This window comes from Cupressus sempervirens, chromosome 7, assembly GCF_028749045.1.
Source record: "Cupressus sempervirens isolate cs-2001-9-10 chromosome 7, ASM2874904v1, whole genome shotgun sequence".
Classification (NCBI taxonomy): domain Eukaryota; kingdom Viridiplantae; phylum Streptophyta; class Pinopsida; order Cupressales; family Cupressaceae; genus Cupressus; species Cupressus sempervirens.
This window is the reverse complement of record NC_143124.1, coordinates 209,238,279-209,253,924: the sequence shown is the minus strand read 5'-3', so window position 1 is coordinate 209,253,924 and position 15,646 is coordinate 209,238,279. Positions and strand designations below refer to the sequence as shown.

The 15,646-nt window shown below is 37.3% G+C and overlaps 1 protein-coding gene across 4 annotated transcripts in view; it reads left to right on the top strand.

The window, feature by feature from the left end:
* The first annotated feature begins 4,918 nt into the window (after window positions 1–4,918).
* Window positions 4,919–15,646, top strand: part of LOC149546229 (uncharacterized) — a 37,785-nt gene continuing 27,057 nt past the window's right edge. For 2 of the 4 annotated variants that reach the window (XM_089791070.1, XM_089791068.1), the window contains exon 1: window positions 4,919–5,250. In XM_089791070.1, the coding sequence (XP_089647196.1) occupies window positions 5,023–5,250 (228 nt within the window). In that variant the 5' untranslated portion in view covers window positions 4,919–5,022. The remainder of the gene's footprint in view (window positions 5,251–15,646) is intronic. The other 2 variants (XM_089791067.1, XM_089791066.1) reach the window with 2 other exon arrangements.

Sequence of the window (15,646 nt, the reverse complement as noted above, 5' to 3'; positions counted from 1 at the left end):
ACTCCAAAATTATCTTCAAATCTACATCCCAATTATCACTTGTTGCATCTAGTGAATGAATATGTATTTCAAGATTAGCAGCAAGGTCAACTAAGCCTTCATGTGTAGAAATATGGGAATCTTTCTTCATCAATGTTTTTGCATAGGCTAGTTCCTTGTGCAATACTTCCATGTGAGGTGTCAACATGGAATAGATATTGATCAGGGTAGATCTAATATTAGCATTATTTTCTTACAACTTGGAAAGCCTACTCTAAGTTGTCAGTAACCACTAAAAATGTAATTGATTATTACCAAGATATTGTTTCAGTGTGGTACCAATGAATTGCAAATCTCCTTGCAGCTGGTCAATAGCATGTTGAGTTTCCTTGGTGAATATATCAATGTTCTCTAACACCTTCTTTATATTTTCCATCTTGGTTTCTAGATCAACCTAAGTGCAATGACACTAGATATCTTTTCTAGAATGTTTGCATGAAACTTCCTTTTAGACCATTCTAATAGTTTTACATTTATGTCTAGGTCTTCATCCTTAATCTTGTCCACAATGTTGACAAGTTACTATATAATAGGCTTTTCTACATTTAAATCTCGGAGGCTAAAAGCATCAATGAATATATCTTTGATTTCATGTAACACTTTCTTCTTCTTCTTCTCCCTCCTTAGAATTTCTTGCCTTTTCTTTCATTACAGAACATCCTAAAGAATATTCATTTCTTCAAGAGTGATTGATGATAGATCAAACTTGGGTAATTTAGTTGCCTCATCTAAAATGACATCCTTAAACGATGTAGCATCAACACTCTTTGGTGTGCTAGGACTCGGCCTCTAAAGAGTTTGACTATTGAGAGGAGATATAGAAGCTGGTAAAGTAACTTATATATATATATATGCTCCTCAGTTGTAGATCACTATAGCTGGTAAACTTGAACTATTTAAGCTTGACAATGATATAGCTATTGGTTGTGCCTCTGTCTCTTTCATCTAAATGACTATGGTAGACATAACAGATGGTATCTTTGTTATGTCATCTTGTTGTTCAAGGTTTACACTAAGATCTTTTTGTAGATCTTATTTCTTTGTCTCCTTTACCTTTGTAGCTAATTGTTATAAATAAATAATACTGATGGGGGTGGGGGGGTGTGAATCAATATTCTACAAACTTTTTCCCATGATTGAATATTGTTAATTACCTTATAACTTGCATATGGAAGTAAACCAACGATGTTGAATAATAAATATAACTATACATAAAGAGAACTCGCAAACCATTATTTTTAAACTAGGGAAGCATTGACAAAGGGAAAACCCTAGTGGGGATGATACCCACGAGATGATTCACTAAACAAAAAGGATCCTGTTAAGGATATTGACCCTGTTAGGAGTCTATGAGGTACATATAGTGTCTTGAGTCCTTGTTAGAGGACTAGGCCTTGTTAGAAGCTTCAACCCTATTAGGAGTTTCTTCAACCTTGTTAAGAGTCGGTAGATCAAATATAATGTATGCAAGAAGAGCTTATTTCCCTAACATGCATTTATACAGTAAAGTTCTTCACAAGAATAAATATACATACAATACTTTCTCATTGTTGTAATTCACACTTGCTTTGATCATACATCAGATCTTGCATCACATAAGGCTCATATGTCTTTCAAGATATCTGTACAATAGTTCGCATATCATATATCATCTCATCAACTTCACATTCTTTGCGCAAGATAATATCTATACTTATACTCTACAAATTAATAATTCTTTGCTTAGTTGACCTTCATGTAATTCACACACCTGGCATAATATAAAATAACTTATGGAATAATGTCCTCAAAGTTGGCTCATCAAGACTTAATAATTATTTTATTACCAAAATAATTTCTTAAATTGTACAACTCAATTCTCTGCTATACTTTGTTCTGCTCTATCAAATACTTGTACTAGTATTTCATCTGTAATTTGCATCATACTATCTGTACACCTCTACACACTTAACCATGTCATCATGACATTATCATAAAGACATCCTCAAGTACACAAAAGCTAATTCAAAGTGTGTCATTCGTACACATTTGATGAAGGGTGCTCCCCTTAATACCACAAACACATCACAAAAATAAAGAAACAATAGCAAATGCGAGAACAAAACATTGACTTCTTATTATTGCCACAAATGCAAAATTATAGAATTCACAATTACAATATGCTAACCTACATGGTGCCTTCATTACAATAATTTGCAAGAAAAGCTACAAACTATCACCTAGAGTTGTTTAAGACAATGTTTGGGCCTTTGTTAAATAGACAATTTTATGTTGCTCGGAAGGTTTTAGACTTTGGAACTTAATACCTAAGGCTGACAGACCCTAACAAAACATATAGAGTTAATCAAATACATCTTTGACAATTATTTTAGATATTTCAGGTAGCCCAACTTTGGAAGGCCACAACTCTCGAACTATTGCTTCAATTGGCTATTATAACCACTTTTCAGATTGCATCACCCAAAAATATTTTCTTTTTAGTCTTTTCTATTTTAATAAGGACTAGTAGATAGGGTGGTTACTATTTATGGGAACTTGCTATTTTTAGTAAGTTTTTCATACGAGCTCAGAATGTTCTCATTTTCTACATGAAGGTTTATTTTAGAATTATAAGCCTACCATAAAAATCTCAATGGAAAAATTTGTAGAAAAATCTTTAGGCTAAAACCGTTGGAGGCCTTAGAGTGCTCGGATGAGGGCCAAAAACTCAACGGAAGGGCGCTTGCGTCATTCAAAGCCTATAGATCAAGAGCTAGCATTTCTGAAAAGTGGTTATAATAGCCAATCAAAGCAACAATTCAAGAGTTATGGCCTTCCAAAGTTAGGCCACCCAAAATATCTAAAATAATTGTCAAAGATGTATTTGGTTGACTCTATATATATTTTTAGGCTCTATCGGCCTTAGGTATTAAGTTTCAATGTCTAGAACCTTCTCGAGCAGCATAAAATTGCATATTTAAGGAAGGCTTGAACATTATCTTGAACAAATCTGGGTGATAGTTCACAGCTTGTCTTGCAGATTATTGTAATGAAGGTGCCCATGTGGGTTAGCATATTGTAATTGTGAATTTTATAATTCTGCATTTGAGACAATAATAAGAAGTCCATGTTTTGTTCTCGCATTTGTTGTTTATTTATTTCTGTGATGTGTTTATGGTATTAAGGGGAGCACCCTTCATCAAGTGGTATTAGAGCTAAAGTTATTGAGTGTGTGGATAGATCGCCAACTGTAAGACAGTTGGCACTAGGAACATGGTTTGAGCTGAGTGTGTAGACAAGTCACCGATTGTGAGGTAGTTTGCACTAGGGTTTCAGTGGAAGCACGAAAATGCCTCCATGAAGAGAGTGTGGCAGAAGAGTTGTAGGTGTTACACCTGATGGTTTTAGAGCCCTCCAAAGACAAATGCAAGCATTGGAAGAACAAATACGTAGAGGAATAAATCTTCCCATAAGAGATGAAAGCGAGGATGAGGATGAAGTAAAAGAAAATGCCAAAGTAGAGACAATTCTAAACCTAGAGGAAGAGAGGCATTTTAGGGCCATCTCCAAGATTAGAAAAAGATCCAAGTTTGGCATTCCCACATTTTCAAGAAATCTTAACCCAAAGGACTTGATTGATTAGATCAATGAACTAGAGGAGTACTTTAAGTATGAAGATATTGAGGATCTTGATAGGGTCAAGTTTGTGAAGGCAAACTGAAGGGACATGCGAAGATCTAGTGGCACGAGGTTTAGTTGAAGCAAAATAGAATGGGAAAGGAAAAATCATAAGGTGGGATTAGATGATAGCTAAATTGAAGCGATAATTCATTCCTGTCGATTATGAGCTTGATCTGTTGAAAAAAATGCAAGGGTTGAAGCAAGTGGGAAAATTTAATATTTCATTTAGTTAATATTGTACATTTTTTTTTTGTGTTTGGAGGGTCGAGGGATTTGCTACCATTATCTAACTATAAAAAATTTAAATCATATTAGGAGAGTTAAAAAATAAGCGAAGTCCCTCCTTGATAAGACTTTGATTTTTAATAGATAGACGCCTCTTAGGGATTTTTGCCCTTGAATTAAATTTTCTTTTGGTGGATACACCTAAATTGACTCTATAGGAATATTTTATCGGCTTGCAACTAAAGTTTCAAACATGCACTGGGTTTTCAAAATATTTGTAGTTTTGATCCTGTTGCCTCCAATTCTTCTGATACCAAATCCCTCCATTTTTAATGAAAGGATGATTGCTGACCTGAATTATAATTGAAATTTGAAGCAAGGTTTCCTAACAACTTCCTTTCTTAACATATCTTAACTTGTTCTATGGGGAATATATTGTTGGTCCACGAGCCTTAATAGTTTCAATCCCAACCAATTTTGGTGGGTAGGATGTCCACAATTATGCAAAATGAGGCTGGGCATAGTAATTGCCCCCTTCTTATTACTTAGTCATATGACTTTTTGGACATGATAAATCTAGGCTTAGTTTTAAAGTTCATTGCAGGTTCTCATTCATGTGTTTAGACTTTTGAGTATAAAAGTAAGGTACGATAGAACTTCTAACAAGGTTAGGATTATAAATCTTAAAATGGATTGGTTTGTGAACGCACTACAAGTTTGGAATCACATACAATGATCAATTTTAATTCTAACATTAGCAAACAAAACCTTCTTACTTTTTATATTTCTGAATTGGAGGATACATTATACTAGATATAGGCCTAAAAAAGCAGTTCAAATTTAAAACACCTCCTTTAGAATTATGCACCAGCAGTGACTAACTAAACAAAAGGAAAAAATTTATAATTAATTTAAAAATTACATTAATATGCTTTTCCCTTCTTTAATTTAAATAAAAATTTCAATATAAGTAATAAATATTTCCAATATAACTAATCCAGTCGGCTAGTTAGCCACTGGGGTAGACGGGGCCGTGCACTTCACCCATTCCTTGTTTTGGGCTTTTATTTGCAGTTATTTCAAGTGATCCTGGAAATCATGGAACCACAAAGCAATGTTGGACCTCAGAGATCCATGAATCTTATCAAGGAGGGTATTAATGGCCATTCTCGAATAAGTGAACAATGTAAGCAAATGGGAGATGCAGAGAAGAAGGTAGTAGTTAATTCAGAAATAAGGCGTATGAAGGAGCTTCCAGGGAATAGTACTTATGCAACACATCGTCTTCGGGTTCTGAACAAAGTCTTACAACTTATGTCCGACCGGGTGAGTGCAGATTCTTTTACTCGGAACTCTTCTCCTCCTCTTATCACTTGTTTTAAGATTGTTGATTGCAAAAACATTACAAGTATCAATTTACAAATTTTTGACTTTTTGGCTCGTGGTGGGACAAACACTGTAATACTAATGCGTCAATTTGTGCTGTGATGCCTGTGGATGGAGGATTTCTCATATGATAACTGTATAGATATACTGCAGCTTGCAAAAGCTTAAGATTAGGTTAAATATTCATACACAATAAGAAATTTAAATTACAATTCTTTCAAAACTAATGAAACTGGAGCTAAAAATTACAGTAGGTCAAACTAGTCCAAATTTGTTGATGAATAGAACCAATGGCCAGTGGCGTAGACTTATCAAGCACGCACAATCATTTCTTCTGAAGGAAACTTTAGATCATTTATATCATTCATGACTGGGAGCTTAATTGCTAGGCACCAAAGACCAAATAATCAACAATCTTTTACATACAAAACTATGATGGAAGAGTTTTTTTGGGAATAAGAGCAAATAGATAATTGCAGAAGTTATTTGTAGAGGAAATGACAATTTAGAAATCAAGATAGTAATGGTTAGTGAATGATAGTTTAAAAATTTATGGGATCAGAGCTCAGAAGCTTAATATCAACTAAATTTCCCTCGAGAGTTTTGCATGTTTTTTCCCCTATCATGCTTCTGTTAAATGTTGGGTGTCTCATTTATAGTTATCTGTGCAGGCCATGACATTTTAGATATACATGCCCATTTCCTCTTAAGATCTGATAAAACTTTTCGTTTAATGGAATACATGTTTGATATTTGCTGTAGTTTTTTCATTCAATGCCTAAAATATATTTACAACTTTATGTCATATCCCCTTTTGAGATCAGCTTAGACTTTGCCCTAAATTTACAAATCCAAAATGAAATAGGAGCAAACATGTAGTTAGAGATGTCATTCTTACTTGAATATGATAAGCTGCATAAATATCTGAATTCTGCTTTGTCATATCAGGTTGTTTTCTTAGATCAATCTCCGCTAGCAAATGGAATTCTTATATTAAGTCTGCTCTCAAAATCTAAATGATACTCTTTTATTGTTGCTCCTTTTCTTGCTTGTAATGAAATCTACTCTATAATTTATTATTGAAAGGGTCACCACTTTGTTAGGAATAACAATGCACAACACACAACTTGGGGGAGTATCAGTTGTGACCAAATCAAAACATTAAACCATCAACAACTTATCAGATCTGGAACTTTAAATGCAATCCAAAGCAAATAATACCATAATGCATAACACCAAAATTTTGTTCTCAAGGAAAACCTGTTTAAGGCAAAAACTCTGGTGGGGATCAAACCCACAAGATGATGTACTAGCACATATAAAATCTTGTTAGAGGGTACAATGGGGAATGCACATGTATTCAAGCACTTGCCTGAAGCTCATTGCTCTGTTAAAACGAGGGCAATAACCCTCTTCTCAATCAACTCTGATCTCCGCCATTGATCCAAACTTGCATCATTTCACACTTACTCACATTCTCTCTTCCATACGCACAATCCGAATTCAGAAATGAATTCATTCTCTTGTACAAGTTGCAAACACTTATTAGGTTGGCTCAATATGAGATAAGATAAGATAATAATATTAATGTCCAACAAAAAACCACTAGGGTTTATGGGATTGAGCATACAAACAAAAGAGCCGACCAAAGCAGAGGCACCAAACGGTGACAGAGAAGAAACAAAACAAGACACAAGACCAGAAAATCCAAGGTAAGGACTAAGGATCCTTCCTTGGTACAAAGAAATCAGTCACAAAAGGGTATAACTGTGAACGATCCAGAGTCTTAGATCCTCGCCAAGAACCATTGGATGAGTGTCGCTGTCTAGAAAGACTAGTGTAGTGTGAAACCAATTTGGAGTGAGTGGTACTAGATGGCCTTTTCATGCCCCGAGGTGGAGATAGGCGAGAGAAAAAGGCGGTGATGAGCTGGTCTAAAATATGGCCCTGAGGCACAAGTGATTGCAGGGTATGTTCACGGAGCTAGGTGACCTCCCATAGGTAAAGTGCAAGGCACCGTTGGTCGATATAGCTAAAGAATGCTGAAAGAGAAAAGCAATCTCTAAAAAGGCAATAAAATCTCCCTCTGATCTCATAGTAGATAGGATAGGGAAATATAAAGTGAGTCTCAGTCTCCACCTTTGCTAGAGTACATAGTTGACAGATATGGTCCGCTTGATCCATATGGTGATCAGTCTGGACCCGAAGATGGTGGGAGCCAACTCTAAAGGAGCCCAAAGAGAATCTCAAAGCATGACTCCAGCGCCGATAAAGATAAGCAGTGCGGACAATAATACCATTCTGAATCTCAAGAAAATGCTCTACATAAAAGGCCATCTTCAGATGTAATTCGCCAGGAGGATTACGTCAGGTAGTGATAATGTATTGTTTGTAGATATCCTGTTTGACATGCTCATTCAACTCCTGACGTGAGGGAAGGAGGTGAGCAGGAGCATCTAGTGAGAACTGATAAGGAGGAAGACAATAAATCTCAATCCTGATCGAACTCAACAGAGAGGTTGCCTGGGTGTACCAACAACGAGATCTAGTGCTAGTGTCGGATCTCATAACCATAATAGAAGAACAATATGCCAAATGAGAATATTTGTGTCGGTCGACAACCGAATCCGTAAAGCCTCGAAGTCGGTGGAGAAACTAGATCAAGTCAAAAATGGTCACAAGTTTGAAAGGATGAGCTCCAAACTCAGCCAAAACAATGCTGTGGGGGTGAGTTTGTGACATCTAATGATATGCTGTAAAAGCAACGACTGAACACGCTCCGTAGAGGTCCAATTAGAAGCAAGAAGAGGTGGTCCCCAAACCACCGAACCATAGAGAATAGTTGGTCGAACCAAAGAGTCCAAGAGGGACAACTTGGGCGAAATGTCCTGAAAATGATGTCTGAAGCACTGTCTCTCAAGCATGGCCAGAGAACCCATGCCCTTGCTAACTCTGGCCTGAATAGCCAGTCTCAAGCTGAAGTTGGGTTTCAAGAACTTCACCCCAAGATACATGTAAGAAGAAGTAATCTCAATCTCCTGCCATTGAAAGAAGAAATGAAGATGAGAGATCTTTAAACAGTTAAAGATCATAACTCGAGTCTTGGTCAGATTGACCACAAGCTGATGCTGATCACAAAAAGAAGCCAAAGCATCAAGGAGTCTCTGTAAACTATCAAGAGAAGATGCCAAGAGAACAACATCATCAGCAAAAAGAAGAATGGAGATCAAAACCTGATGAAAATAGCACCCATCACCAGGTTGCGAGGAGTTCACAAGGAAATCCTCAAGCTTGTCAATATATAACCCGAAAAGGGTGGGAGAAAGTAGGCAACCTTGCTTCACCCCAATGGTTTTCTGAATCTAAACAGAAAAGCAGTCTTGAATCGACCAATCACCTTCCTGTACAGTCTCATAATAGCAGTCAACAACATATCTGAGATCCCAATGTCGCTAAGTTTATAAAATAAAGCCATCCTAGGAATAGAATCAAAAGCTTTGCAAAAGTCAACAAAGCAACACTAGACTTTCTCAGAGCGGTGCCTAGCCTCCTCAATAATAGCTCATAACATGAAGACATGATCCATAGTTTGGTAGTTCGCCTGAAAACCGGCCTAACCTCTTGCTCTACACCCTTTCTTGTCAAGCTCTCTAGATAGCATAGTGTTTAGAGAAGTGGCATAAAGTTTGGCAAAAGTATGCCCAATCATGATGGTCTTGTAGTTACCAGGGTCGGAAGTAGGCCCAGACTTATGAATAGGGTAAATCACATGTCATGACTAGGACTTAGGAAACCCAGTACAAACCACTCTATTAAAGAGTGTAGGAAGGTAGGATCCAAGGACCGAAACACCAAGTTTGAAAAGTTCTGCCTGGAAACCTTCCTCATCCATCGCTCTACTACATCTCATGGATCTAATGGCTTCATAAATACTGGAGGAGGTGAACAGATGACAATAAGGAGGTGGAGTGGAATGAAGTGGTGGCTGTCCTAGAATGTCATAGAGTGTAATGGTGTGGAAGGTCAGAGAGTGAAAGTCAAGGATAGAGGGCAGGGGGGGACAGCGAGGGAAAAGGGTATGCCAAAAGATCTGGGGATTCTAAATAAGTGTGGAGCAAAGGGATCTGCACTGAGAAGAGGCAAAAGAACGTTTCTTCTGGCGTAGAAAACGAAGGTAAGAGTATTGCAAGTGGGTGAAAGTAGGAGATTGAGTCTCAAAAGCAAAGCGAACAAAGCGGTGGAAAGTTTTACAATCAACATCAAACCATTGATTGATAGGACATGTATTCCGATGCTTAGACTTGAGAGAGGGAGGAGAGCGGTGAGGAATAGAAAGGAGAGCGGACTCCCAAATAGCAAAAGTAAGTAAATCAAACATGGCGGAGGCCTCATACGAATCATTGAAACTAGCAGGTGTTAGAAGTCTTCTAAGATGGTAGGAAAAGAGCTCACCATCTCCCTTGGGGTAGCAGAAGTGAGTAGGGGTACAGACAATGTCAGACGAGATGCGGGGGGGCTGGGGAGAAGGTGACAAATGGGGAGAGACACAGAAAGCTATGCTAAGAAGAGCATGGTCAACAAAGGGGAGATGAGAAATGGTGACACTATGAATGGAGGAAATGAAGGAAGAGGAGGTGATGACATAGTCCACAACACTCGCACTACCACAATGGGCTAGCAAGTAAAGAGGTCAGGACCAGGAAAGGATGAAAGATTGTTCAGAATCAACAAACTAGAAGACTCGTAGAGCTAGAGGAGGTGGCGATTGTAACAAGAGAGCGGTCCAAGAGCATCTTCCGATGTATGCTAAACTCCCAGACTGGTTGGATCTATCTCAGAAGTGTAGATCGAGTCAGAGGCCCGGTCATGTATAGCGGTCTGGAGATTCCTACTTCGTGCATTGAAATCTCCAAGAATAATGATGTCACCCAACTTTGCTAACCGCGAGATACTTTCTTGAAGATTGCAAAATGGATCCCCATCGTCGGCCTCATGAATAACATATGGAGAAGTGGTCGGTTGAAAGTAACATACTACAAGAAAGATGTCCCTCTGTCGGTGATTCTGATGACCAATATGAACCCACATAAAGGCGTTGGAATGAACCACTGATGTGTAGCTGAAAATATCATCCCTAATCAAACAAGCAACACCCTCGGACCCACGGAACCCACCAGAAGTACGAATCTCCTCTCTGCAAACTGACAATCACTGGTATCCAAGGTAACCTGGAAGAGGGCGCATGGGACTCTCGTGGGTCTCCGTGATAGCCAAAATATCGGTGGACCCCACCACATCGTGAAAGAGACAAGGTAATGACCATAAAGAGCCATTACCATTCCAACAGTTGACAAGAAGAGATGGAGGCTTCCTCTTGTCAGACTATTGTCCAAACTGTCATGCGGTTTTGGAGGTTTGTCTTGCTTCCCATTCACTAGGAGGAGAATCACGAACAACTGCTCTAAGATTTCTAATAACAGCCTATTTTCCAGCTCGCCTAGCATCTGCCACAATTCCACGAGCATGTTTCAGCTCTGTAACCCGTGCCTTCGTGAGAACATAATGACAAAATAATTTGCATCAACCAGTGGGATTCCGTAAGTGTCTGCTAGAACACATATATAATACATTACAACATCAATCAACACGCTATCATCCAATAGATAATCGCTATGTTTCAAGCAACACGTTTCCTGGCTGAGTCGGCCAAGAAATAAGTTCCATTTCACTGTCCAGTGAGCAAACTGACTTTCAAACAAATAATCCTCAAAAAAATATGCAGATAGATATGAATTTATGTCTCCATGAAGTATTCTCAACTGCAGACGGAAGTTCTGCTCCACTAAAACTCACCGAACAAAATACCAAACCACTGTCTGAAGTAGTTCTCAAGAATACCATCAATAACCAGTCTTCAACAAATCTTCTGTAACTTCTCCAAATCAAACATGTGATGCCAACATAACATGTAGACTCACCATACATCATTCTATAATGTTCGCAAGTTCACATTCAACGAATTCTATCTTCACTAAATGTCTCCCTGTACTAATCAACAAAAGAACTTTGTCTGATAAACATGTGTTGACACCAATGACAGCACATTAGTGCCAAACACAACGAGTAACAATTCCATTCTCTAAAAATCCAACAATCTTCCCAACAATCACAATCTCCAGTACACCTTTTATTATAATTTAGTCATCACTTTTCATTGTTGTCTTTGAGAATAATGTATTACTCTCCAAACTTCTCTTCCTTCGATGCCTTCAAATGAAACATTCTCCCCTTTATATCTTCCAATGTAGGGAAGAGTCATACCTCTTCATCATGGCTGCCTTTTGCAAAGGTCACAACCTTCTATAATTACCACTCTTTGGATGAGTCACAGCCCTTAATCATTTATTCCTTTTGAAAGAGCCAGAACCTTTTGGAATTACCACCTTTGGAAGTCACTTCTTTATTTACTCCCCCTTTCTTTCTTCTTCCATCAATCCTTAATTCCCATGTTACTTTCTTCTTCTCTTCCCTCCTCTGAATGAAGTCTTGTTCTCCCTTTTTATATTTCATGTTTGAGGGAGTCACAACTTTTTCTTTCATGCCCTTTGACCCTTAATTAACTTAACTAAATTTAATTATGTTATATTTAATTTCATTATTTTATATTTTAATTCATATATTATTTTTTTCTTTTATATTTTAATTTTGTTATTATTTATTATTAAATCTTATTTCAAACAAGGGACATTACATTTTATCAAAGTCAGAAAGTACAGTCATTCACAAAAGGGAAGTGCTACGGTGCAAAAAGCCTAATATGAGAAACAATTAAGTAGAAAAGTTGAGAAAGGTGAACCTAAAGTGGTCAAGCTCCTATTACTGAGGATTAGAACATGCATAAACAATCCTGCTAGTGAAGGAATCGTCAAAAGAACATGGAGCTGATAAGGAATTAGGTGATGGTTAAAAAGTGATAAATGCTGTCATATTTCCCCAGTAAGAAAATGGAGGAAGGTGAGACTTTAGCATGATGATTCATTGCTATTCCATTTCATTTGGTGGAAAGCAGATATAGATGTTCAAAAACCTTTCTCTAGTGTTTAGTAGGCCGTCATGTTCCTCAGTGGTGACATTTATTCATGGTGGTAATCTGCATGGTAGGCCTTCAAGTTTTCAATGTTGAGATTCATGTATGTTGTTTATGTGGGCTGGCTATGAGGTTAGCTATGTACTGCTATGCTCCAATAATGCAACTGGTTTCAGTTTACTTTGTTCTTTTGTGGAGGTTGGTTATTAGTGTCTTATTGGCTTATTTTTTCCCATTTGTCTTTGTCCCCCTTGTCTACATCTTTTATCCCCTTTCTCCGTTCACTACAAATCAAGGTGGCTGATCATGAGGTGGAGACTGCATCTTTCCTAGCATTTGTTACATCAATGAAATATTCTGCTCTTTACAATTTTTTTGTTGTAGGATTTAATTGCTGTAGCTAAGGTCCACGGTCCATCTCCTGGTTCTTTGTAAGGTTATGCATTTGTAAATGTTTATACAATCTTCTCAACAATAGGCCCCTTTCAACTGTCTTCCTTTCTTGAGGCTTGCCAGCATGTTTCTTTTATGAAATTCTTTTCCTAGTTGTGTAGGCAAGTCTTGCTTTGAGCATTTGACCTTTTTGTGGCATGATTGCTCATATATGCTGCTCTTGATCTTATTCAAGCATCTGCAACTTGATTGTCACAAGATGAGGTATTTTCAAATTCCTTCAACAGAGAACTGTACATTCATAAGAATTCATAAGTTGGAGCTTCCCTTAGATGCTGTAATCTAGCTTCCAAGTTTTTCTCCAATTGATCAAAGAATCTCTACAGTTCAAAATTTTAGTGGAAGAGTAAGCATTCTGACACAGATTAGTGTATCCAATTATGCCTATTCCATTTGTCTGGTAACAAAGTCCCTTAGTTGTGTTAATTAAAAAACCAGAATTGCATAAAACAGAGAACAAAAATAAAACAAGTACACAGACAACAGAGATACCCTGGGAAAACCCTCCTACTCGAGGAAAAAATCCAGCCACGCTTAAAAAGGACTCCTTTATTGAATGCTTCAGCACAAAATACACTGATATCAGGCTTATGACTGTTAACTCTTAAAAGTTGAACAATATGCCTTATTCACAATTCATACACGTACTGTAATTACAGTTTGGAAACAAAGCATACAATGCTCTAAGCATCTCTGATCTGAATTAAGAAATGGGCTGAAACAGCAATATCTGGTGTGAGTAAAAAGCCTGTGATACCTATGTTCAGTTGTATGTAATCCAAAAGCCATCTTGTAAGAATATATACAATTATAGAACATCAAAAGATACCATGGCTATAAGAATTTGAATTGAATATCTAGCTATAGTAAAATAACAAAATTTGTACGAAATTTCAAAAACTTAGAATTTATTTACCCCAACTTGGTGGGCAGATAACTTTTTACTTGGTGCTCAAAATTCAAAACCATCTGCACTGTAGGAAAGGAAACTAGGAAAACTAAATAGATAGTTTTAGTCCCTAAAATAGAGAGCCATCAGCTGCCCAATTTGAAGGACTGGTGAAAGGATGAAAGTCTCAACTTCAGATTTTGACCATAAGACATCAAAAAATGCTATTTACTAGAAGCTAGAAAAAATCGGAAAAAATATGAGAATTTTAATTTCTTGCTTCATTTCAGCTTGATGTCCCTGGACACTCTAGACCATTCCTTTGCAATGGGCCCCATTGCACTAAGCTTCTGCAATAGACGAGGGATTTGTGCATTAATTTGTTCCTAGGTGAATCACTTTCCCTAATGAGAGAACTGACCAGCTCAAACCACCCGATAAAGAGGAATTTTCTGATTTATCAAAGTTTTTAGCATGACTAGGTCATACTGTAATGGAGTATAGAGGATGGATGAAAGTCTGTAGCATGAATGTGTTGACCAACTTGAGAAATATCCAATAATGGAGGAAAATATGGTCACAACAATTCCACATTCAAAATTGGATGCAGCCCCAAAAACTGTGGCAAATCAAGTTTAAAAGCATTTTCACTAACTTGCTTCTTTATGGTATATGTGCTTTATGACCCACCAAACAATCTTGAACAAAGTCTCGTGTATGCTAAGATTGCGAGAAGATCATACGATGATTGCAAGGTTCCTTCAATGTCAGGTCTTGATTGTGGATAAGCTCTTTGGTTGACGTGATTTGCTGATGATCACAAGGGGCCTTATGTGTATTTGCTAAGACTCATTTCAAGTTATATTGGATGTGGGAGCTATCAAAGTTTTTGCAGTGAAGTACATTTTTTTGGTATTTTCACGAAATATGCGGAAACGGAACGGGATTAGGGTCCAAAGACTTTATTCTAATCCTAAGGGTAGTGCCAATGGTACTTTGGTGGATGAATTCCTCAATTACCAAGCTCCGCTTCACCAAGTTATGCAAAAGATTTTCATTCCACCACATACACCATCATAGAGAACAATGTATGTGAATGGTAGAAGTTAAGCATACACATGAAAGGGGTTCAAGCTAACTTTGCACAATGACTTAGAATCACTAAAATGTCAAAAGTATGAACCAAAGGAACTCATTAAAACACCATCATCTTCTCTATCACAATCACCACAATTTATGTAAACTAAATTTAAATGAGGGAATCAAGAGAACAAGCAAGCACTAAAACACACCAAGTATTCACCAAACTTCAATGAAACCTTTATTGTCTCAATATCTCATAGCAACAATCTTAAAAATCTTCCCTTTACAAATGAGAAGTGAGGCCTTTATATAGGTTCTTGAATACAACAAGTGACCCAGATGAAAACAATAACCGATGGCCCAAATCATGCCACATCAACTCTAATTAGGATTAGGGTATAGAAAAGATTTAACATTAATGAAAGGTGGTCCACACAACCCAATCATGAAGAAGCTGCCATCTTAGTGGATAATACATGCCCATTATTACATGTTCATTTAGTAGAAGAGTGGGGTGAAATGGATACCTACTATGATGCCCACTAAGCATTAAATGCATCTTTTCCCCTCAATGGATTATTCTTGATTCCCTTCCTTAAATGTGTTGACTTTGACTTGAAGAACCTTAATTAGCTAGTAGAGATGGTTGGATGTCATGTTAGCATATTGGGTGTTATGTAAACTTGGGTCTTTTCTTGAATGCATCATTTTGTAACCTGATTCCAATTTTGAATGCTTCCTTGCAATCTATTTTCTTGAATATTTCCATCTTCCCATGTATGAGCTTGAGATTTATCTTCTTAAAATGGATTGGAATCCTTCGT